The sequence below is a fragment of the Rattus rattus genome, chromosome 13, assembly GCF_011064425.1.
Source record: "Rattus rattus isolate New Zealand chromosome 13, Rrattus_CSIRO_v1, whole genome shotgun sequence".
Taxonomy (NCBI): domain Eukaryota; kingdom Metazoa; phylum Chordata; class Mammalia; order Rodentia; family Muridae; genus Rattus; species Rattus rattus.
In genome coordinates this window covers 41,897,687-41,921,011 of record NC_046166.1, presented here as the reverse complement: position 1 = coordinate 41,921,011, position 23,325 = coordinate 41,897,687, and the positions used below count along the sequence as shown (strand labels likewise).

Sequence of the window (23,325 nt, the reverse complement as noted above, 5' to 3'; positions counted from 1 at the left end):
TAATCCCAGCACTCTGGAGTTATAGACAGGTGACTCTCTGAGTTCAAGACTATCCTGGTGAACAGTGAGTTCCAGGACAGCTAGGGCCACACAGAGAAACCTTGTCTCTGCTTAGGGGCCCATGTCCGGTCAGAGCCCAGAATGTCTCCAGCACTTACTTTCTTAATAAAGATGTGAAACAGCACAACATGCGCCTAGATCGTAAACTTTTAACTCTCATATTTGCACAACCAAATAGCATAGTCCAGGTATTTGTTTAACAGCTGCTTTTTTGTGAATATGTAGATTTTCATAATTTGAATCTTGAAGGCCTTAACTTCCTAACAGCAAAGAATTTTTTTAAGTGTACACTTATAGCTACTGAAATATGAATTCAATTTTGGTAACTTCAATTTTTGTTTGCTTTTAGTAGACCAGTTTTTGGTCCCTGTTTGTTTTTGCATTCTGTTTATTTGTTTGTTTGAAATAGGGTCTCACTATGGATCCTTGGCTGGCCTGGAATTTTCAAATGTAGAATAGACTGGCCTTGAAATCATAGTCTCTTGTTAACTCAATTTTTTTAAAGGTTGTACATATTACTTCACATTCTACCATACAAACATCTTAATGAGGCTTTTTTGCTGTGCTTCCTTATTCATTTCCCTTTCACAGGTAATGATAGTAATTTTGTTGCCCAGTGAATGTGTAGATATGGTCACGGATACTGTTTACCACTTTTTCATTGTTAGCGCATAGCATAATAAATGTATAATTCTATACCTCGTTTTTCTAGTCAATTGTATGCTTTGGACATGTTTTTATATCAGGTAATTTTTAATATACAAAATCTCAACGGGGACTTTGAAAGCATACGCTTACGTTTCTTTTTTCTCGAGACTGGTTGTCCTACAGTCCAGGCTGACCTAACTCCCAATCCTTCTGCTTCCAACCTCCCAAGTACTAGGATTGCTTTAATGGACCATGACACTCAGCTAATTTAGATTTTTTTATTATGGCTTTTCAAAGAGATCTTTCAGATGTTCAATTAGCATTTTGTTTTTTCAGACAAGTGATAATGGATACCCTTCGTGGATTCAACCGCTTTCTGTGGACTAGGGTCCCTAGAGCGATGACTCAGGAGTTAACAACACTTATTCTGGCAGAGGACCTGAATTCAGTTCCCAGAACCTCAGTGTCCAGAAAATCTGATATCCCCTTAAAACCTTCATGGATCCCAAGTACACATTTGGTACACAGACATACATGCAGCCAAATATACACTAAATAGACAAATAAAATATTAAACAGCTAAATGTCCACTATTCTAGAATTAAGTTACCATGGAAGGAAATAAAATTACCCATGAAGAATAAACAAGGTTGGGACCAGAGAGATGGCTAAATGGTTACAAGCAGCTGTTTCCTCACACCCACAGGGTAGCTACCATCATCTGTAACTCTAGTTCCAGGAGATCCAACACTCTCTTCTGGCCTCCTCAGGCACAGTGCATATATATGGTAAAATGGCACACATCCAGGCAATATACTCATGGACATAAAATAAAAATAAATACATAAATCTAAAAAAAATTGTAAATAAGTGAAAGTAAAGAAGCCCTATAAAATGAGCTCTTATAAAATTAAGTTTTTCCTAATTCTGTTGCAATATCACAAGTTGTCACAGTGTCACAATATCAACATTAGAACTCAATGCTCTAAAATATGTACCATTAGAAATAAATATTGCCAAGCATGGTTGATCTCACCACTTTGGAGGCAGAGGCAGGTGGATCTCTGTGCATTCAAGGCATAGCAATTCCAGGGCAGCCAGAGGTACGTGTGGGGTGGGGGGGGGAGAGGCTAGAATATGATTGGTCTAGGGAGTGGTACTAATAGGAGATGTGGCCTTGTTGGGATAGGTGTGGTCTTGTTAGAATGGGTGTGTCATCGTGGGTGTGGGCTTTAAGACCCTGACTCTAGCTGCCTAGAAGTCAGTCTTCTCCTGTTTGTCTTTGTAACAAGACGTAGATGGCTCAACGGTTAAGATCACTGACTGCTCTTCCAGAGGTCCTGAGTTCAATTCCCAGCAACTACATGGTGGCTCACAACCAACTATACTGAGATCTGATGCCCTCTTCTGGTGTGCCTGAAGACAGAGACAGTGTATTCACATATATAAAACAAATAAATAATCTTAAAAAAAAAATAGATGTAGAACTCTCAGCTCCTCCAACCAGTCCCATGTCTGCCTAGACACTGCCATGCTCCTGCCTCGATGATAATGGACTGAATCTCTGAACCTGTAAGCCAGCCCCAATTAAATGTTGTCCTTATAAGAGTTGCCTTGGTCATGGTGTCTGCTCACAGCAGTAAAACTCTAAGACATTATGCATATAATTAAATTTTTTGTATTGGAAATTTTTTATTCAAGTATTTAAAAATACGAAAGATACTCACGATTAAATGGTGACACATATCTGTCACCCACTGTGATGTATTCCATCTCACTGAAGAGGCCAATCCTCTCCATATCCGTTTTCCCGCCTTCTATCGGCATGATTGCTTCTTGGGGTGGTACCTTCACAAAGGTTCTTAGATCTTCTTTTACAGCAAAATCCTACTTTACACTGAAAACTACAGGAAATTGTTTTGAATGAAAAGAATGATTATTAAATGTCAAACCCAATCATTTTGAGTCTCTGGATCGGTTGTTTTGTTCACTTCTTTTAGATACCACCCCTCTAATCCCCATCAGACAGGCTCGTGCATAGCCTTTGTGAGACCAAATCAGGAACAATATACTTTGCAGGTTAACGTTTCTGTTTGCTGTTAAGACAGTTAAGAATAAGTTCCTATTTGTCCTGTACAGGTTAAGGTTTCTATTTGTAGTTAAAGAATACGTTCCTGTTTGTCCTGTGTTAAGTCCTTCCAAGCTGAGGTTTCTATTTGGAATTAAGGATGGATCTGTTACTTCCTATGTAAACTGCAAAATGTCTTTCAACCTACACTAAACTTGCTACCCATTCACATGATGTAACTTTGTTCCCTCCCTTTCATTGTTTTCTGGTTTTGTTTTTGTTTTTAAAATGTAAAACAGCTGCTTCCTGTCTCTCTCTCCCTCCTCCTCCTCCCTCCCCCTCCCTCCCCCTCCTCCTCCTCCTCCCTCTCTCTCTCTCTCTCTCTCTCTCTCTCTCTCTCTCTCTCTCCTGTGAACATTTTATCCCTCCTATAGAAAGGACCTCATAAAGGCGCTGGCAAGGGATGCTCTCTGAATTCCGATTTAGAGACAGCCAGCAGGCTGGTACAGGCAGGGCACACCCCAAAATACAGGTTGCTTTAATTGGACAATCATGGATTTGTTCTCTTCTCGAGATTCTCGGGTTTAACACCTCACGAAAGGTCATCTAACATTCGTGGAGTAGGCACTCTTTATTTTCCCCATTGAACTGATGGCTCCACAGCTGGAAACCATGGTATGAGTTTGAATCCTCTTCACTACGTTCTTGAGGCAACGCTGCCCAGACTGGAATGAAACTCCTGGAATTGAGGGAACCTCTGGTCTAGCCTCCAGGGTGGCTAGAACCACAAAGCCCCTTTAGTTATTTACCATTGTAGCCCCAGGGCTTGCACAGCCATTGCCTTCAACTTTGTCCCGACCTTAAACTCTTAAGTAAAACTTATAAAGCATCCATTCACACATTTTAAAAAATGCTTTGCAACCCTCTCCTTCTGATCAGGTAGAACTAGGAAAACAGACATTAATAGGCGTAAATCTTGGTTTACAATCAAGTAGACACGAAAATCGTCTCAAGCAGACGATTTTCCACTCAAGCAGAATACGGCAAGTTCCCTTCAAAAAGTTTGGATAAGAAGGTTCTTCTGTTAAAGCCCTGCCCACTACGTCCTTGCAATTTACTCAATAAATCCTTTTCTATGCCAAGAAAAAAGAAAGTTTGGCTAAAGGGGAGAAGCTGCAGAAAATAAACGAACTGATGTCTAAGTTATTCCCTCTAGGGAAAGGTGGCTTGAAGTTGGCAGGTAGCTAAGGAAAACCCAGGTCCGCGAGGCCGAGTCACCTCTCCAAAAAGGCACCTAATCAATTCCACAACCAGGATCAGATCCCGGGTCGGGGATCACGCCACCGCAGAGCTTGAAGAGCTTGGGGCCACGCGCCTGTGCCCGGGCTTGGCCTTTGGCACAGCTGCAGAGGCGCGCGCCGCACAGTTCCACAAGCTGCAGCTGGCGCTTGTTAGGCCATGTTGCCGTGGGAACGGAAGAAACCATTCCCAACATACTCCTGGAGGCCCTCAAAACATTCGAGTCAGCACAGCGCGTTTGCGAAGATGGAAGAAAGTCCTTAGAATACAAAAGTCTCGGCCAATAAAATCTCTCGAAACCAAACCTTTTGTTTCCCCTTCATCGGCGAATAGTTTCTGTGGTGGTACGCCCCGAGATGGTTGGTGTGGGGCATTCTGGGAATTGTAGTCCGTCTGCTGGAGCCTGGGCGTTGACGTCACTTCCGGGACGACCCTGGCTTGCACGAAGTAGGTGTTCTTGCCTTCGGCAGTGGTTCCTGGTAAGTGATTCTGATTGCCAGTGACCTTCCTGTATTTACCTCTAGGACTTCGGCAACCGTTAGGAGCAGGCCCCTAAAAGGATCTGCTCCTGAGGGACCAAAAGTCACGTTGCAAAATTGCCTCTCTTGGATCTCTTGCGGCTTGTGCCTTAGCAGCACTGGGTCACGCGACGCGCACCGAGTCAGTCAGTGCCTCTTGACAGTAAGACACTATCTGTCATATTTGGAAGCTGTGAAAAAGAGCTTTTGATTTTGAAAAACTAGACCTAACTTCCTTAAAATAGTCTACTCCTTTCGCTTACGTGGCACAACCGTCTCAGTTTTCCCTCGGTCTTCTAGCTCAGCCAGGTCCTGCCATCTGTACCTTAGATGATTATCTTCTTCAGCTTTTAGACTCTGAGCTTTCTCTCTGAACCCAATTCATAAATCTAGTTAACTGCTTCCATTTAAATAGATCACTCAAACTCAGCAGATACAAAGCTGGCTCATTTCCTGTTCTCCCCCAGCACTCTTCCTTCAGAATTCCCATCTCTGTTAATAACCCACCTCACCCCTCCTTGTGCCCACCAAACACTTAACAAACTTGCCTTGCCTTAAGAACACACAATCAATAATCAAATCCGTTGGTTCTACTTCTGAATGTCTGTATTATCACCGTCTTTAACATCCTTTACCTCTGTCCTTGCTGTGATCCAATTGGGTCATAGTCCAAGTGGTCTTTTGCTTTGGTCTTTTTGCTAAGGCTTCTTTTAGGGGCTACCTACCCTTCAGATTTCAGCTTAACTATTACAGCTTCATAGAGGATCACGATTTAAGTGCCTAAAGAGACCCTGGTGCTTTCACATACAATTTCTTAAGGAGTTGTCATAATAACCCTGGGAAGTACTGTATCTTTTTTCTGAATTTACAGAATAGGCACAAGTGATTACGTTAACCAAAAATCATACAGTAAGTACCTGAATACTTGCTTATCTTTTCAATCTTCAGTTTATGTAAGTATTTTTCTTACTCAAATAGTGTATTCTAAATTTATCAAACTTCTTACTAGTAGTGCTCACAGTATTTTCTAGTCTTTTTTGGGAGGGTTGTTTATAAACAACAGTAGAATAAATGGACCACATTATGTTTTAACCTCTTTCATTGTTTACTTAGAATGAATGTAGTGGAGTGAAATTGGGACATGTGCTGTACTTTGAACAGGTTACAGTGTATAAAATAAATAAAAGCTGTCACTCCTGCAGAAATGTGACAAGAAATTTGCAAAATAAAAAGCTGCAATGGTACCTACTTCATAATGTTCTGACAATCAAAGGTAATATATGCCCAATGTTCGGTCATTAATGCAGTAGGTATCAGTACTAGCTCATTTGTTTCAGAATAGGGTTTGTCTTAGTGAATGTTTCACTGCTGTGAAGAGACACTGTGACCAAGGCAACTCTTATAAGGACATCACTTAATTGGGGTGAGCTTACAGGTTCAGAGGTTCAGTCCATTATCATCTAGGTGGGAACATGGCAGCGTCCAGGCAGGCATGGTGCAGGAGGAGCTGAGAGTTCTGCATCTTCATCTGAAGGCTGCTAGGAGAAGACTGGCTACCAGGCAGCTAGGGTGAGGGTGCCACACCCTGGGCCAAGCATATACAAACCATCACAGGGTTCTTCTGTGTTGGAGTCTTTTGGATTGCTGTAATTGACCGAGAGTTTAGTTGGGCTTACAGTTCCAGCGTCAGTGCCTATGGGGAGGAGGGGGTAAGCAGAGGCACGTCATGGTGAAGCCTCCGGAGCTGCAAATGAGAGCTTGATCCACAATCAGGAGGCGGAGAGCATGGTAGGAGTGGTGGGAGGCTTCTGGAGCCCCAAAGCCAGCCTCTGTGACACACCTCCCAATCCTTCCCAAACAGTTCCAGCAGCGCAGGACCAAGATTAAACATGAGCCGCTGGGGGTCATTCTCACTCACAGCATCACAAGTTCTTGTGTAATGTCATTCTTCAGTGTTCAAGGCATGTTTCAAGAACTTGATAAAATCTTTGAAAACTTTCCTCAAGACACCCCCCCCCCACGTACACATTATGATTCAGGTCTTTTAATATATATATCATTTGTTACCTGAAACTCAACATATGGATCCAAGCTAAGAACTGCTAGTCTCTTCCATTTTACAGATGCTTTTTTCCCTCTCTGTCAGTGGCAACCATTGTCCACGCCAAGTAAGCTCTGTCTAACACTCTCTCCGGCTCTGTGCTCTTCTCATTGCTGCAGTTAGGTTCACATCCTGTATCTAATGGTGTATTTTCTATGTGAAATCGCTCTTAGACCTTTCCGATGATGAGTTCTTCCATCTTGCCACCATTGGTAGTTCTTTCCTCCCGCTGGCCTAGCTGCAGTCTCTCCGAGTCAGACTCAGTGTTCTTGACAAGTTTGGGTTTTTTTTATATTTTTAAGATTCATTTATCTTATGTAGATGAGTATGCTGTCGCTGTCTTCGGGCACACCAGAAGAGGGCATCAGATCTCATCACAGATGGTTATGAGCCACCATGTGGTTGCTGGGAATTGAACTCAGGACCTCTGGAAGAGCAGTCGGTGCTCTTAACCACTGAGCCATCTCTCCAGCCCCCTCTTGTCATATTCTTAAACTAGTTTATTTTTACCACTGATGATTTCATGTCATTGCTGAATGCATCAAGGGTCTAATGCTGACTGCAGTGGTTCTGAGCCTCTTTTTCACATTGTAGTCACCATGGAAGGAAGCAGGGGAGGCCTTTACGTGTTCTTGTGTCTGGGACAGCCCTATGCTGTCCTATGTTGGCCTTGGCCTCCCAAGTGTCCCTAGAGAACATCAGTATGGGATTAAGGTTTGAAAACTTTTTGAAAAGAATTTACAGGGGGGTTGTTATGTGTTCACAACGTAAGAAATTAACTCATGAAGTAAGTAGAAGAATCTAATTAATGCCATGTCCGAACTGAAGTGTATTCTAATTCATATGAAGATGAGTTTGTCTTAGCGTTTAAGGGAAGCGTGGTTTCGTTTGTTCCAGGTGGTTTCCCCAAACTATGATCTATGGATATCCTCTTCAGAATAAGAGGTGGTTTCGATCTGGCTTTTCAGCTGGCGTCTCCTAAAGGTATGTCTTCCAAATCATCTTTTATCGTAGAATTTACAATATATATATATATATATATATATATATATATATATATATGTGTGTGTGTGTGTGTGTGTGTGTGTGTGTGTATGTGTGTGTATATGTGTGTGTGTGTGTGTGTGTGTGTGTGTGTATATATATATATATATATAATCCCTCCATTTTGCCAAGAAAAATGAGTTAATGAGATAAGAAAAATAAACTCAAATTAAATGGGATTCAACCGATATTATATTCTAACTGCCTTAGCAGCTCACAGGACACCTCTGTGTAAATTAGGAGATTTAACCTTCCTTTTGAACCTTTAGGGATGTCTTGAAAATTGTCACACAATGTAAATACAGTTCTTGTAAGTGTATTACAGAGTTGTGATTGTGTGTTACCCATGTTCTGGTACCAAACTCCTTTAAATACTGTAGTTAATTGGAATGTTAGACAGAATTCAAAGGAGAAGAAAATCAGCATGATTTGTATGAAGCAAATTCCAGGATGTCTTCTAGCTCTTGGCTGAGGCTAATGCCAAACCCTGAGATAAAGAGTGTCCAGGGAGGAGTGTGGAAAGTTGGGGCTGGCATTTGATACTCCCAAGATACCACTGCAACATCGGGTTCAGACACTAACGAGCACTTAGTTGAGTCTGAAACAGGGGAGTAAAGTCAGAACAGGACAGGAGAACGTGAGCTCAGAAGGACAGCAGCTAACTCCCTCCCTGATGGTAAATTACATCAGTTTTGAAAATGCCGTCTGTGCTGTTAGAACCACTGATGTTGGAAGGTGAGGAATGAGAAGTGAGGGGCATGAAGACTGCAGAGAAAAAGCAGGGTTTCTTTTCGAGGCAATGAAAGTTTTATAATGACAATAAAAAATTCCTATTGACTGTAAGTTTTTATAGAAATTTACTAAAAGCCATTGCATGGAGTTTATGGTCTCAGAACCCAAAAGATAAAAAGGCTGAAATTGTGGTAGTGGTTGAAAAGTAGGGAGGGTGTTTGAGAGTCACACGTACTGTCTTCTACTTGATCTCATGCATAAAAACCTTCATGTTGAAAGGTTATGGTCTTTCTAACTCTCATACTGTTCCTTTAGAAATGTTTATCAAGAACGCACTAAGACAGGTATTGAATGACCTGACTACCAAGCTCTCCTCAGATGCTCTTGTGTTCAGAATTTGCAACAGCTCTGTGTACCTCTGGCCGAACAGTGACGCAAACACGGGAGAACTGACTGACAGCTCTGCCTGTAAGAGTGTAGTGGACCTCATTCAGTGAGTGTTTAAAGAGTTTCTGAAGATATTGTCACAGCACAGTATCGTACTTGTAAATGTCTTTGTATATCAAAATTTTAGATTTGATCAAGAAGAGGATACAAAGCGAAAATTCATGAAAAAGAAAGACAAAAAGTTAACCGACATGGTAAGCTAATCTTGTTTTCACTACTGACTTAAAAAAGAAAAATTAAATCCTTGAATTTGGAGCTAAGCAAGATGTGGCTGATACTTAGTCTTGCCCTCCTAGAATATTGAAGCCAGGAAATGTTTTACTTATCTAAGCTTTTTTTCTTGCTGCAGTATGTAATTTTTGACAGTCTTATTTTGCTCCTGCAAAAACAAAACTGGGTTTTGTTATTACCACTGCAATGTTTTCCTAGGCCACAAAGGAGACATTAAGTCACTGGTTATGCATTTGAGAGTGGTAAGACCTGACCATTGTCTTAGCTTCTTCTAGGGATGCAATAAAATACTCTGACCAAACTAATGAGTTTATTTTAGCTCATGGGGTTGGGGGTCGGAGGGTAAGCAGGAACACAACGAATCTGGTTAGAATGAGAGAACAATAAATGTTCTCCTTGTCAGTTCCCTTTATGGATACAGTCCGGGGCCCATGCGGGGAATGGTGCCATCTTGTTTAATCTATCCAGACCACCCCAATAAGCATTCCCAGAGCCTATCTCCCAGGTGATTTTAGAGTCTAAGTTGGCAGTCAACACTGCCATAGACACACTGAGGAAGCGCAATGCGAGGTATTGGAACTAACTGGGTGTGGCATAACTAGTTCCTTCCTTGAGTAGACATGGAAGGTGGGTGTTGCGGTTTGTTTCCTTGATAAATCCCATGGCCACTTGGGTTGGAGGTTCTTTGGTTTACCGGTCTCCATCACAGGCTTTCACTGAGGGAAGGCAGCTGCTTACTGGCTTGCTCTCCTAGCTCATGCTCAGCCAGCTTTCTCACACTACCCAGAGCCACCTGCCCAGGGGTGTTACCCACAGTGGGCTGGGCCCTCCAACATCAGTTGGCAATGAAGAAAATACCCTCAAGCCAGTCTGATCGAGGCAATTCTCCAGTTGGGTTTCCTATTTCCAGATGATCCAGTTGACAGCAAAGATCAGCCTACGTGTTGAGGCAGACGAGTTTGGTCTGGGTTCCATTTAAGACACCGCTGAGATACACTGATAAGCTGGCTTTTGTACTTGTGGAGTGTACAAAAACAACAAGGCTTAGAGATAACGATTTGAAAATTAATAAAAGGAGTTTGCCCTTCGAGGAGTACATGGCAGTACATGCAGTAGTATGTTCTCAGTGTGGATTCATTTTGTGCTTGCTTCTGATTAGATCCTCGTATCATTAGCTGACATATTGTAGACGTTATGTTGTGACCTAGCCTATCATATTAAACAAGCAGGTGCTTTCAATGCATTTTACATTGGTGATGTTGAAATTTTCATCACCTATTCGTGGTGTTCGCCAGTTTTATACACTGTAAAGTACCGTGTTTTCGATATATCTAATACCTCAGGGAGAGAGCATGAGGCCACAGGGCATACTTCATCATATTGCCCTAACCCTAACCTTCTGCTCTTAGAACCGAGGAAGCCACCAAACACAGGGACCAGTACCCCATGGATAACAATGTTAATCTCATGATTGAGACACAGATTTTTCTGAGCCTGGCATTTCTGTGTACAAACAAGCTTCCTGCTTTTCTTTTGAGTGTCTTGTAAACTAGGGTATTGTATAACTGGTTCCTTCCTGAGGTAGAGGTGGAAGATGAAGACTTACAGAGTGGATTCGAATCTGTGGCCGTCATTAATTAGTTTGGGTTTTTAAAGACTTTGTTTTATTATTTTTTTAATTGCGTGTCTCTGTGTGTGTCTGCGTGTGGCTTTGTGTGTGTGAGTCGAGGTGGCCATGGAGACATGAGGCGTCTGATCCCTCTGGAGATGGAGTTACAGGTGACAGTAAGCCATCCAGTGTGGGTTCTGGAAGCTGAACTGGGACCGTCATCTTAAGCAGTACTGAGCGGTCTCTATTATCTCCATTAGTAGCTATTTTAGTCATGTTTCCTAAGACTTGGTTAATACACGCTTCTTCAAGATGACTCTAGTATACATTCGAGATTTTCTTCTTGGTGCTCCCTACTTTCATCCATGAATTATCCCAGATGTGTCTTTCCCCGTTCCAGTTTGGTCAGCCATTCTCCTTGGAGAATATAAACATGTATGTTTATATACACATAGAGGCACACATTTATAACATGCGTATACATGTTTACCTGCATAAATTGTATTTCTGCATCCAGTTCACTTCAGCTATACAAAGTTCATGACTAATCTGCGTGAGAAGCCTGGCTCCAAGCATTCTCTAATTTCTAATTCTCTGCTAATTTGTTCAAAACAGAACGTAATTTCAAAATGTTCCTACACCAGGGGTGCGTAGTATTTTGGTTTGGTACTTTGCTTGGTGGGTTTGTTGTTTTGAGAAAGGAACTCACTCTGCAACTCTGGTTGGCTTGAAACTTGATACGTTGACCAGGCTAGCCTCAAACTTAAAAGTCCACCTGCTAAGCAACTTTTTTTGTGGCGTTTTGTTTTATTTGTTTTGTTTTTCTTTAGGGAAAGTTGGAGAATAACATAATGACCCAGCGATCTGTACACACAGCTCTGTACTAATAAACATGGATAGTCTGTGTCCATCTTTGCTTACTAATTACTCTAGAGTCATGCAGATTACTCTGAAGCAGAAAGGGGTTTCCTACAGTTACTAGCTTTATATATCACCCTTTAAACTCCGTTTACCTTTCTATTCAGTGTTGAATGTTCCACAAGCTGACTCTTACTATCTGTCCATATAGCAACAAACAGTAAATATAGACCTCATGCTGGAAATATCGACCCCTCTGGGAGCCATAACCCCCATCATCGAAAGGGAAAACGAAGAACACCACTACATTAATATGAGCTTGCCAATCGATGCGGTTGTGTCCGTTGCTCCAGAGGAAACATGGGGAAAGTAGGTATTTCTTATAGTATTACTGCCACATTTAAATGAGGACCTATTTTACAAAGTAATCAGAACTTGGTTTTTTAAGAATCATATACGAGGTGATGGGCTGCTTTTGCTGTGATATACTTCTCATTATCAACCTAAGAGTCATTGAGAGTTCAATATTTCTTTGGAAGCAGTGGGACAGCATGCTGAAACTGAGGCTTCCCTTTATCCACCCAGAGCAAACACAGTCACTTTGACTTTGCTTGACAAGTCTCGTCAGTGTAGTGTTTACGCCACTCAGGGCATATGCTAAACATCACACCTTTTGTTAATCCACTCACATGTCTTCTCCCACAGAGCGCGCAAACTTCTAGTGGATGCAATTCTCAATCAGCTAGTTGATGTGGAAAAATGCATCTTGAGATATATGAAAGGAACATCTATTGTGGTCCCTGAACCACTGCACTTTCTCTTGCCAGGGGGAAAGAATCTCGTAACAGTTTTATATCCATCCGGAATCCCAGATGATCAGCTACAAGCCTATAGAAAGGTAATGACAGACCATTATTACTAGAAAAAAGAGTCTCTTATTCATTTCCTGCTTAGTTATAATTTGCAACAAATGTAAATTATTTTGTAGTTTAATTTAAAAGTATAGGAATGAGCTAATTTCTTTCATGATTTTTTTTTTTCTGTAATGAAAGCACGCTGGTTTAGTACAGCGTGTAACAACTTCATTTCAGATACTCTGTGTGGCTAATAGAATTATGAAATTATATCATTTTTTATAGTGAAAAATAGAAATGGAAAGGCGTTTACATGCCTAGAGTAGCTGATGGATGTTAAGAAACTTTTTTTTTCCTTTCTTTTTTTTCCGGAGCTGAGGACCGAACGCAGGGCCTTGTGCTTTCTAGGCAAGTTCTCTACCACTGAGCTAAATCCCCAACCCCATGTTAAGAAATTCTTTTCTTTTTCCCTCTGTCCCTCCCGATTTGTGACAATACAGAACAGAGGAGGGTGGAGTCTGTACTTATCCTGATTGCACATGGTATGTGGAGACCACAAATAAGGTCATTTAAGTTTCAGTAGAGAAGCTTTAGAGAGTTTTGTCTAGCATTTGCAGGAATGAGATTTAGCAACAGAAGGACTGCTTTTTTAGGATCTGACTTTAGGACCTCATTAAATTATGTCCAGAACTCTGCTCCTGAGAAGTAGTAGCACGAACCCTCTCTACTGTTCCAAAAGTTGGAGATAAATTGATTTTCAGATGCTACACAAGCTAACCTGTTGAAACCATGAGAGTATGTTGGAGATTGGCCAGACATTTAGAATAAGTATTGTAAGCTTTTATGCTGTTGAGAAAATAACACGTTATACACATTAGTCAGTGTTTCCAATTATGACATTGTAATTGTTTTCCAATCACTAATCTTCTCTGTATTTAATAACTGCACTTACATGTCAAAAGTATTCTAAACATGGTTTTCCAAAATACTTTGATATATCATTTTAAATTATAATTTCTGATTTATAAAAACCCCAATTCTAGTAATTTCATATTTCTATCTTCCCTTCTGATTCCTACTAGAGGATTATAAATTGGTCTCAGTTTATTTATCCATTGGCCTTAATGAGTTATGTTTTTTTTAAAACTTATACCCAATGTATTTTCTGTTTTATAATTCTTGAGTTTGACTGTATTAACTAACAATCTAAAATTGTTTTCTTTGTCTATTGATTCTGATTTTATTTAGGAGTTACATGATCTCTTCAATTTGCCTCATGACAGACCTTATCTCAAAAGGATTAATGCTTATCACTTTCCGGATGAACTATATAAAGATGGCTATATTAGAAATCCGCATGCTTACCTGAGCCCACCTAACATAGAGGGTAGTATGGTGAGTCTGACTAGTTTTCATGAGTTAATCAATCATTGTCATTCATTGTTTTGGATTGGTCCTCAAGAGACGTTTTTGAGAATTGATTCATGTTGTGTGTCATCCCTAAAAAAATAATTTATCACTTGTCTATTTTAAGCCTTTGTGAGACCTTATTTAAGGGGCTGGCACATACCTTTAAATCCAGCATTTGGGAGTCAGAGGCAGGTGGATCTCTGAGTTTGAGGTCAGCCTGGTCTACATAGCAAGTTCCTGGAGAAATCCTGTCTCAAAAAACAAAACAAAAAATGAACATAAAAAGACATCATGTAAGATAGCTGTGATGGGTGGGTGAAGAGATGGCTTAGTAGTTAAGACTGCTGTTCTTCCACAGGACATGAGTTCAGTTTGCAGCAACCACAACAAGCAGCTCATAGCTGCTGCAGCTCTAGGAGATCTTAGGCTGTTGTCTCACACACACACACACACACACACACACACACACACACACACACACACACACAGACAGTAAGTCTTAAAAAAGAATAAAAGTAATTAGTGGAGAGTGGTTGCTCACCGGGCTTTTAGTCTTAGCAAGTTCCAGGCTAGACAGGGAGACAGTGCCTCAAAAAAGATAGCAGTAATTAATGATATCAAAGGTTTATGAGTATCAAAGTTTACCACACATCTCTTACTAACATAACATTCTCTGATTTCTCTAAAGGTTTGTTCCTTTCTTCTCATTCTGCAGCTGACAAATCCTGCAAATTAAGGTCTTCCAGGCCACAGTATGGGCAAGGCTAAGATGCTTGGCTTTCTATGCTACACCGCAAAGATAGACTCAATATAAGTAGCTTACATCACTGGACAGGCACAGAGTGAGGACAGGCATTAAATTAAGGATACATGAAGGCCGCTATAAAGAATCTCATTGTCCCCCAAGAGGGAACACACAGATAGCAAGACCTCTTAGAAACAGACCAGCGTAGTGACCTGGCAGGCTCCTTGCTGGCCTGCTGCTGCTTTCTCTGTGGCTCCTGGGTGCCCTTTCTCTCCTGTCAGCTCCTACCTTCTGTATCTACATTGCTCCTGTTGCGTATAGCCTTTTCCTCTTCATCTTTGAGCTGTTTTGCTTGCATCATTTGCAACTTCATCCTCTGCTCTGACCGATGAGTTTACTGTGTGCATCTCAATTTACATTCCAAAGAAATTGTGATTCACAATTCTGAGTGTCCAGGAGCTTTGCAAGGGAATCTTAAGAATCAAAATGAGTAAATGCTATGGTAACTGTGAGAGAGAACTGGGAAGCCCAGTTTTGGTCTTAGCCGTCAGTACACACATACATGCAGCAACAGCCCCATTGGCAAGGGCTGTAGACAGAGCAGATTCCATTGGAAATAGCATTAGCTGGACACCCGCCATTCTATGTCTGTTCGTGAGTCAGCATTTAGAGGTGTTAAATGATTTCACTTACTTTGAAAAGACAGGAAGAAGTCCCAGTAAACTATTGTTAAAATCTTGCACTGCCACAGAGTCATAGGTTAGGAAATGGAGTTTATAATGTCACAACAAAACTCTTAGTAGCCCTCTACAAGCTCCTGACTTAAATATTTTCCTCTCAGACTAGTTTAGAACTCCTCCATGTATGTATGGCATCCTATTACTTATTTTAAATTCTTAATAGTTCCTTTAAAAAAAGCCTGGAGATTGTAAAGTCCTAAGTGCATGCTGATTGATATTGACAATAAAACAGCTTCCTTATCCATGTTACAAAATGTATTTTATTTTAGTATTTACAATAGTTGACCTTATATATCGCACACATGTGAGTATATACACATTGATGGATGAACACACACACAGCGTTTCACAGCATAGCAAATGGGTAACTAGGAGTTTCTATTTAGTTCGTAAACAGCATTACTGATCTCTATGCCTCTGTGTCTACTCACTACCTCCTCAGATAGTCCCAGGTGAATGACTCTGACACAGTCTCCATATCTGCTCGTTACCCATCTGTGCATCCAGCCAATCCTAGTTCAAAAATACTTGAAGAAAAACCAAGTCTGCACTGAATATATACATTCTTGCCTTGCCTTGATTTCCTAGAAAATACAGTGGCCATTTATAAAGTATTTTCATTGTTTTATCTATGATATCTATGATAATCTAGAGACTATTTAAAGTACAAGGGAGGATATGCATGAGTTATTAAAAAAAAACCCACTGTACCATTTTTCATAAAGAGCCTAAGTGTCCAAGATTCTATGTCTACATTGAGTCCTGGGACAGACTTCTGTCTACTAAAGGACCGCTGCACAGAACACATTCTTCTCTCCTACTTCTAAGAGTGTCGGTGTGTGTGTGTGTGTGTGTGTGTGTGTGTGTGTGTGTGTGTGTGTGTCCCTATAAAGGTATACATTGCTTTTAGCAATATTTGTTTCATTCTAGTTTTATAAAAACAGACCATTGTATTTGTAGTTTTCTACAACTTGCTTTTTCACTCAACATTCTGTTTCTAAAATTTATCTTATTCTGTCTCACTCTTGTTGTAGAAAATATTTCATCTCAATCCAGGGTCTCTACCCTGCCTTTGATCAATCAGTTCCTGGATTAAAGACACACACAGCCCTTATGTTTACAATAAGCACCTGGGTTGGGCAGATATCTTGCCTCTATGCTATTAACACATTACTTACTCTGTTTCTTCTGATGCTCTTTAACTCCAATCGGCCACCCTCAGGGCTGTGCTTTCTTGACTCCTAACCCATGGCATCTTTCTCGTCCTCTCTACCTTCTTCTCTCTCTTCTTCCCTACCTGCAGCTCCCTCCAGCCTCCAGTCCCACCTTCCCCCTCCACTGCCCAGCCACAGGCTCTAGCCTTTTATTGACCATTAAATTGGGGAGAAGGTTCATAAGGCATTACTTGTGTACATGATGGTTTCCTGTTGAGGAATCAGTGCTAGCATTAGAATACAAGCAGCATCTTTACAAGGACATAGGGCAGGTATGAGTGGGATTGGGGTGCATGATTTGAAATTCACAAAGAATCGATAAAATAATTTTAAAAGTCTGTTTTGTCAGTAGTGATGTTCACTTTTAGCATTATGCTATGAGCATCACTAGCACACACTTTAGTGGCAGATTTATAAAACTGCAGGAACGTCATCCCTGTGTCCCATCATGTGGGACCTGCTTCTTTCTGTTTGCTTATGAGTTCCTTTCTTCCTTCAGGCATCACCCACATGCTGGTATGGGCAGGCAGTCATCCAAAAACATAACTAGTTACGTTTGGAAGAGCCATAACAACTTTGAAATTTAAACATGCGTATGCGTGCATACATGAAGGCAGGAGAGGGTTGTTAGCTACGGCAAAGGGGAGGCTTCTGGTGTTTGAAGAGAGACTGAAATGAAAGCAGGGTTCATGCTGTAAAACTAATTGGGAAAAGGATATTCCAGTCAAGAAAAGCATAAGGCTTCGTGATCAGATAACCATTGGCATATCTGAAACTAACAAATTAATAAGGGGAACGTGTGGGAGCTGGCCTTGTTGATTCAGAACACACATATTCTAGGTTGGTTTCTGTGGGGCTGTACTGGTAAGGACTCTGGACTTACAGGAAAAAGCCAAAAGAATATTATGCTAAGCATTGTTCTGTGAAGGTATTTTCACAAGGGTCTTCAACCTTCCTAATGCTTTGACAGCAGTAGAGTTCCTCAGGTTGTGGTGACCCCCAACCATATGATTATTTTTTTTTTAGATCTATTTATTTATTACATATAAGTACACTGTAGCTGTCTTCAGACACACCAGAAGAGGGCATCGGGTCCCATTACAGATGGTTGTGAACCACCATGTGGTTGCTGGGATTTGAACTCAGGACCTCTGGAAGAGCAGTCAGCGCTTACCACTGAGACATCTCTCCAGCCCCATAAAATTATTTTTGTTGTTACTTCTTAACTGTGATTTTGTTACGGTTATGAATTTATAATGTAAATACCTGTGTTTTGCAATGATGCTAATTAGGCAACATTTCGACACACAGGTTCAGAAGCACTGACCAGTAAGAAGTAAAAGTCCACTTCTCAAGACAGTAAACATTTCCACAGAGTGTGTACTTCTGCCTTTCATGGTTTCCGTCATTCCTCTTCACAGATTTGCATGGTCCAGGGCACTTACGCCTATCATCACTACATGCAAGATCGGGTGGACGACAACGGCTGGGGCTGTGCTTACAGGTCACTACAGACGGTCTGCTCATGGTTCAGACATCAGGGTTACACAGAAAGGGCCATTCCAACACACAGGGAAATCCAGCAGGTACACAACTTGCCATTTTAAATTATAACCAATTGTGTACTCTATTGGTTTTTAGTATATCATTGATAATTATTATCAATAAGTCTATGGCATAGACTTATTTTTATTTTGAAAAGAAATGTTATTTTACTCGTAATCAAAATGCCCTAAATATAACTTTAGTAGCTGTCTTACTATGGATTTTTCTCTTTTTGATACGTAAAGGCTCTAGTTGATGCCGGTGACAAACCAGCAACATTTGTTGGATCACGGCAATGGATCGGGTCTATTGAAGTGCAGCTGGTACTAAACCAACTGATCGGTGTAACTTCCAAAATACTGTTTGTCAAGTAAGTATGCTTTGTGAACCACATCCATCGTTTACACATAACAGTTTATAACTCTTATTAAAATAATTGAAAAATGACATTTTCTCCTTATTGCCAGTCATTGCTTTTCTTTGTTATCTCCTTGCTTTATAAATTCATTGTTTTAAACAAGCTGTGTTGTATACATATACTCTCTAGAACTGATTTTACTCTACATGTGGAAACTTAGAAATATAGTATCTTTGGGTAAAGTTCGAGATACAAAATGTAGTTTACAAATGTTTAAATCTTCTGAAAGTCTAATAAGGAGAAAGCCAAATGTTGATCACTGACCATTATGTGTTTCTTTTGTTCTTTTTTTTTTTTTGCTAAGATGTGAATAAACCAACAGATGTAAAAATAGTATATTCACCTTATATTTTCTACAATTCTAATAACAAAGTAAGAGAAAATATAAATGATCACGTATCCATTTATGTGACCATAACTTGTTTTATCATCCATTTAAGAAGGTTTTGATTTCATCAGCATAAACATTATACTCCATTCTCTCATATACTATAAAATACTTACTCTGCTAGATGAATTGTATGTGACATCATTGCAGTCAGCACCAGAATCCCCCAGGAGATGTCTCGACTCTTCCCCAAGCTGTAACAGATCAGCCCTCAAGGCTGACAGTCCTGGGGAACTGCACTTGTGCTTTGGAGCCTACAAAGCCCCAAAGAAAGATTTAGAGCCAGAATGGATTGCTGCATGGGGAGGAAGGAGAAAGGGCAGTGTCTCCAGGGGTCCAGTCCCATAGGGAGGGAGCAGTGGGGGACTTGGAACCAAGCATGGTCAAGAGGAAAACAAAACTTAGTATGCATGGAGACCTGGTGTCCCTCTACTTCTCTCAATGTACAGCCTTGATTATGGACATCATGGCTGTCAATTAGGTGAGGACACTTCAGAAAGTACTGGGCAAGGCAGTTTGGGGGGCCTTATCTGTCACCCCAGAAGAGGATTCTGGCTATATCTAATGCTAGCTACTCTGGGGATCTCACCTTATCTAACTCTGAACACAACATAAAACAACTGGGAATGAATTTTCTTCTACTTTGTTAAATAAATAAGTTAAATCTTTAGAGACTGTGTTTCCATGAACTTACTTTACTCTGTGCTTATTGAGACAAGACTTTAACCTGTCTTGTATTAATAACTACAGTAGCAGTATCTGTTGTCCAAGTATTTAAAATATGTTTGCTCTCACAATAGGAATTTTAAGAATCAGTTAGAAATAATGGTAGATAATGTAGTAAAAAACTATTTTTAGAAATTTAAGTTTAGGGCTGATGAGGCAAAAGACTTTTTCACCAAGCCTGACTACCCCAGTCAGTCCCTAGGGTCTCCTTCATATGTGTGCTATGGCACATGAACACTCACAGAATACATGGTTTAAGAAATTAAAGAATGGTTTGTTACATTAAAACATTGTCTTAGCTGCTCAGCCTAGAGCTTACCAGGTTTGACACTACCTGGTTCGTTCACAAAAGTAATAGTTACACTGATAATTTAGCTTACAATGTTTTATACTTTTAATGATATGAAATTACTTTGGATTTTTTTATTTGATCTTTCAAATAGCAATCTGAGGCTCAGATGTGATGGCAGTAGCATCAGTGTGAGCTCCCAGTTAGCCTTTCATGGAGGGGAAAGGAGTGTGCTGCCAGCTCTACTCTTATTAGAGGTAGCACATTCGTTTCACTCCCTGTATTTTCAACTCAGAATTTTGAGGAATATATGTGCTCTTCCTTCTGCCTTTCTCTTCTCAAAAGTGAAAAGTACATATGATACCCAAATACTCCGTGATTTCAAGTACGGTGTACCTGAAAGCACTTTGAAGTTTTCACAGAAAAGCAAATTAGTCCTCAAAGCTCCTCTAGCCTACATGTGGGACAGGTGTTATTGATCCTAATATAAAGACGGAAAAAACATAGACTTTAGAAAATGGCAAAGTGGCCAGTTTCAATCTCATCATGTTAAAAAGCCAGAACCTTTATGCAGCTCCAGAAGCAAAACACCAAAGTCGTTTTTGTTTTCTCTCCAGTTAGTAGTTTTAACAACTTAAAGTGTATGTTGATTTAAGTTACAGTGAATCAGGTCTCTACCACTTAATTTGTTTTTTCAAGATCCACAACAAAAAGAGTGGAGGTATTGCCCCCCTCCCCAAACTCATTACGTGAAAACCGTTATCTGATCGAAGATGATTTCTTTTTATTTAGTCAAGGTTCAGAAATGGCTTCTCAAGGCCGGGAACTAGCCAACCATTTCCAGAATGTGGGCACTCCAGTAATGATTGGTAAGGTGTTTTAGACATGTTGGGTTCTTTGGCAGAGTGGAGAACAAGTGAAATGAATTTGAATTTTAATGTTACATAAAAACAAGTCATATTAAGCATCTTAGAATTGGGTCTGGAGAGATGGCTTAATGGTTAAGAACACTAGTGGCTTTTCCGGAAGACCTGGGTTCACCAGCACCTATATGATGGCTCACAATCATCTGTAGTTCCAGTTCCAGGAAATCCAGTGCCTCTCTGGTCTCTACAGGAAGTGCATTACATGGTGCGCAGACAAAGATGCAGGCAAACACCCACACATATAATAAAAATTTAAGCATTTAAAAGTAAACTTATATACACTGTTCTTTGGATTTTAGTTTCCAAAGAATAAAGATGCGAAAAGGAATTGGTAACCAAAAATAAATGCTAAAAAGAAAATATTAACCATGTTTGAACAATTAAAGAGTCCAGAGTAGTAATTTTAAAAAGGCGATAGCTGGTTGACTAAGCATCATAAATCATGACCCTGCCACTAACTTGGCTGGTTTTATGACTACTACTACTTACCTTTATTGGGTTTTCTTTGTAAAATAAGACTTGATTAACTGAGCTAAAGATATATGACACTCTGAAAACTAGCGTAAGATCAACCACTCTAGTGTGTAAGAAGTGGAGGTAAGTGGATGTTGGCAGAGTTGGAGAAGGGCAGACCTGCTCCACATGCACAAGAGGGTCGGCTGGAAGAGGCCCCTCACTGATCCTACCGCACGGGGGAACTCGGGCCTCTTGGTGGGCCTTTCTCAGTGGATTTTAAGAAATCTTATGGTTATAGCAATGGAATGTAAACGTTTTATGATTATGGATATAGTCATAGCATTTTTTTTTACATATTTCCATATGTAGCAGTCATTAAATGTGTAATCTTATCTTTATATTTACTATCATGGTCTTTTACAATATCCAACGGTCTCTTATAATGCTGCCAACTAATAGGAAAGTAGCTGTTTGAGCTGAATAAGCAGGCAAAATTAACTTATGCCCTATTACATATTTCTTTTTGCTAGGGGGAGGAGTATTGGCTCACACAATACTAGGAGTCGCATGGAATGAAACTACAGGGCAGATCAAATTCCTAATTCTAGACCCACACTATACAGGTGCTGAAGACCTGCAAGTTATATTGGAAAAGGTAATTATCCCTGTCACAAAAATGCGAGACACAAGGCAAAGGCCAAAGACGGCAGTTAGCCAAGAAACAGGGCCAGGGCAGTGATCCTGACAGCAGTACTTCTACGTTAATAAAAGCTTTGCTATTTACTAAACTTCATAATAGAACACTTTACAGTTCTATTATGTAAGTTCTATTATGTAAAGTTCCTTTACAGGACTTATAGCACATGTCGTTGTATAGTGTCTCATCAATGTCTTAAAACCAGAGAGCAGAATAAACTTTCTCACTTTTAAAGTCAGATGGGGAGACAACAGGGCAGCTAATAGCTTTTGCCCTTCTCACAGAGAAACAAAATTCAGTTCCCAGTTCAGTTCAGTTCCCAGTGTACACTTTATGGAGCTCAGAACCCCTGTAAATCCAGTTCCAGGACCAGCATCTCATGTACAAATTCACATACACCCTTAATAATTCTAGGGTCAGTTAATAGATAAACAAAACACCAGGCATATGAAGATATGGTCGCTTCTCACATATGTGTATAATTCTAAAGATTGGAAGTTGAGGCAGATTTGGAAGTCTTTGTTGACATAGAATGCATGGAATATAAATGATTTATAGCCAGTTAATTCTCATGACAGGTAGGTGAGGTGGCTCAGCCTGTGAAAACACTCTCTGCCAAACCTGATGACCTAAGTTTGACCCTTAGAGCCTACATGGTGGACAAGAACCAACTTGCAAGTTGTCCTCAGGCCTCCACAATCACAAAATAAATAAATGTAACTCCTGTAGATCATAGCAGCGTTTTCCTATTCAGGAACAGCCTAGTGATTGTCTAGCACAGGATAGAAAAGCTATTTTTCTTGTCTTAGAAAATCCTTGAGGGATGGGGAGATGGCTCAGTGGTCAAGAGCACTGGATGCTCTTCCAGAGGTCCTGAGATCAAATCCCACAAACCACATGGTGGCTCACAACCATCTGTAATGAGATCTGATGCCCTCTTCTGCTGTGTCTGAAGACAGCTACAGTGTAGTTATATATAATAAAGAAATAAATCTTTTTTAAAAAAAAGAAACAAAAAGAAAATTCTTGGATTACATCAGTATCTGAGTCTTATGCCAAGGTCCTGCTGACAGAACTTGATGTTGTTTCTATCATGGAGTCTTGTGTTGTAAAGTGTTCATTCTCCTTTCTCCCAAATCTAGGGCTGGTGTGGATGGAAGGGTCCAGACTTTTGGAACAAGGATGCATACTACAACTTATGCCTTCCTCAACGACCAAATGCTCTTTAAATTACCTTGGTGTCAAGACTATAAATATAAAAGAGCTGTTCCAATGTTAATAAAAGCATAATTTTAAATTAAA

General features: G+C 40.3%; 2 protein-coding genes across 5 annotated transcripts in view; one reads left to right on the top strand and one right to left on the bottom strand.

Annotated features, from left to right (window-relative positions):
- The window catches only part of C13H4orf47 (chromosome 13 C4orf47 homolog), a 24,766-nt gene extending 19,855 nt beyond the window's left edge, over positions 1 to 4,911 (bottom strand). The window contains exons 1-2 of one of the 2 annotated variants that reach the window (XM_032918676.1): positions 4,381 to 4,911; positions 2,436 to 2,612 (exon numbers count right to left, since the gene is read on the bottom strand). In XM_032918676.1, the coding sequence (XP_032774567.1) occupies positions 2,436 to 2,535 (100 nt within the window). In that variant the 5' untranslated portion in view covers positions 2,536 to 2,612; positions 4,381 to 4,911. Of the gene's footprint in view, positions 1 to 2,435; positions 3,072 to 4,380 lie in introns of those variants that run through there. The other variant, XM_032918675.1, reaches the window with a different exon arrangement.
- Positions 4,472 to 23,325, top strand: Ufsp2 (UFM1 specific peptidase 2). 3 transcript variants are annotated; one of them, XM_032918673.1, is made up of 12 exons: positions 4,472 to 4,554; positions 7,592 to 7,678; positions 8,849 to 8,963; positions 9,045 to 9,111; positions 11,827 to 11,984; positions 12,321 to 12,513; positions 13,718 to 13,864; positions 18,000 to 18,164; positions 18,369 to 18,493; positions 20,737 to 20,813; positions 21,857 to 21,981; positions 23,166 to 23,325. In XM_032918673.1, exons 2-12 carry the CDS (start codon positions 7,615 to 7,617, stop codon positions 23,250 to 23,252), a joined length of 1,323 nt encoding a protein of 440 aa, XP_032774564.1. In that variant the 5' UTR covers positions 4,472 to 4,554; positions 7,592 to 7,614; the 3' UTR covers positions 23,253 to 23,325. The 3 variants fall into 3 exon arrangements, with proteins under 3 accessions (XP_032774564.1, XP_032774563.1, XP_032774565.1); XM_032918672.1 differs by having other exon boundaries at positions 8,786 to 8,963; XM_032918674.1 differs by lacking the exons at positions 4,472 to 4,554; positions 7,592 to 7,678 and having other exon boundaries at positions 8,822 to 8,938.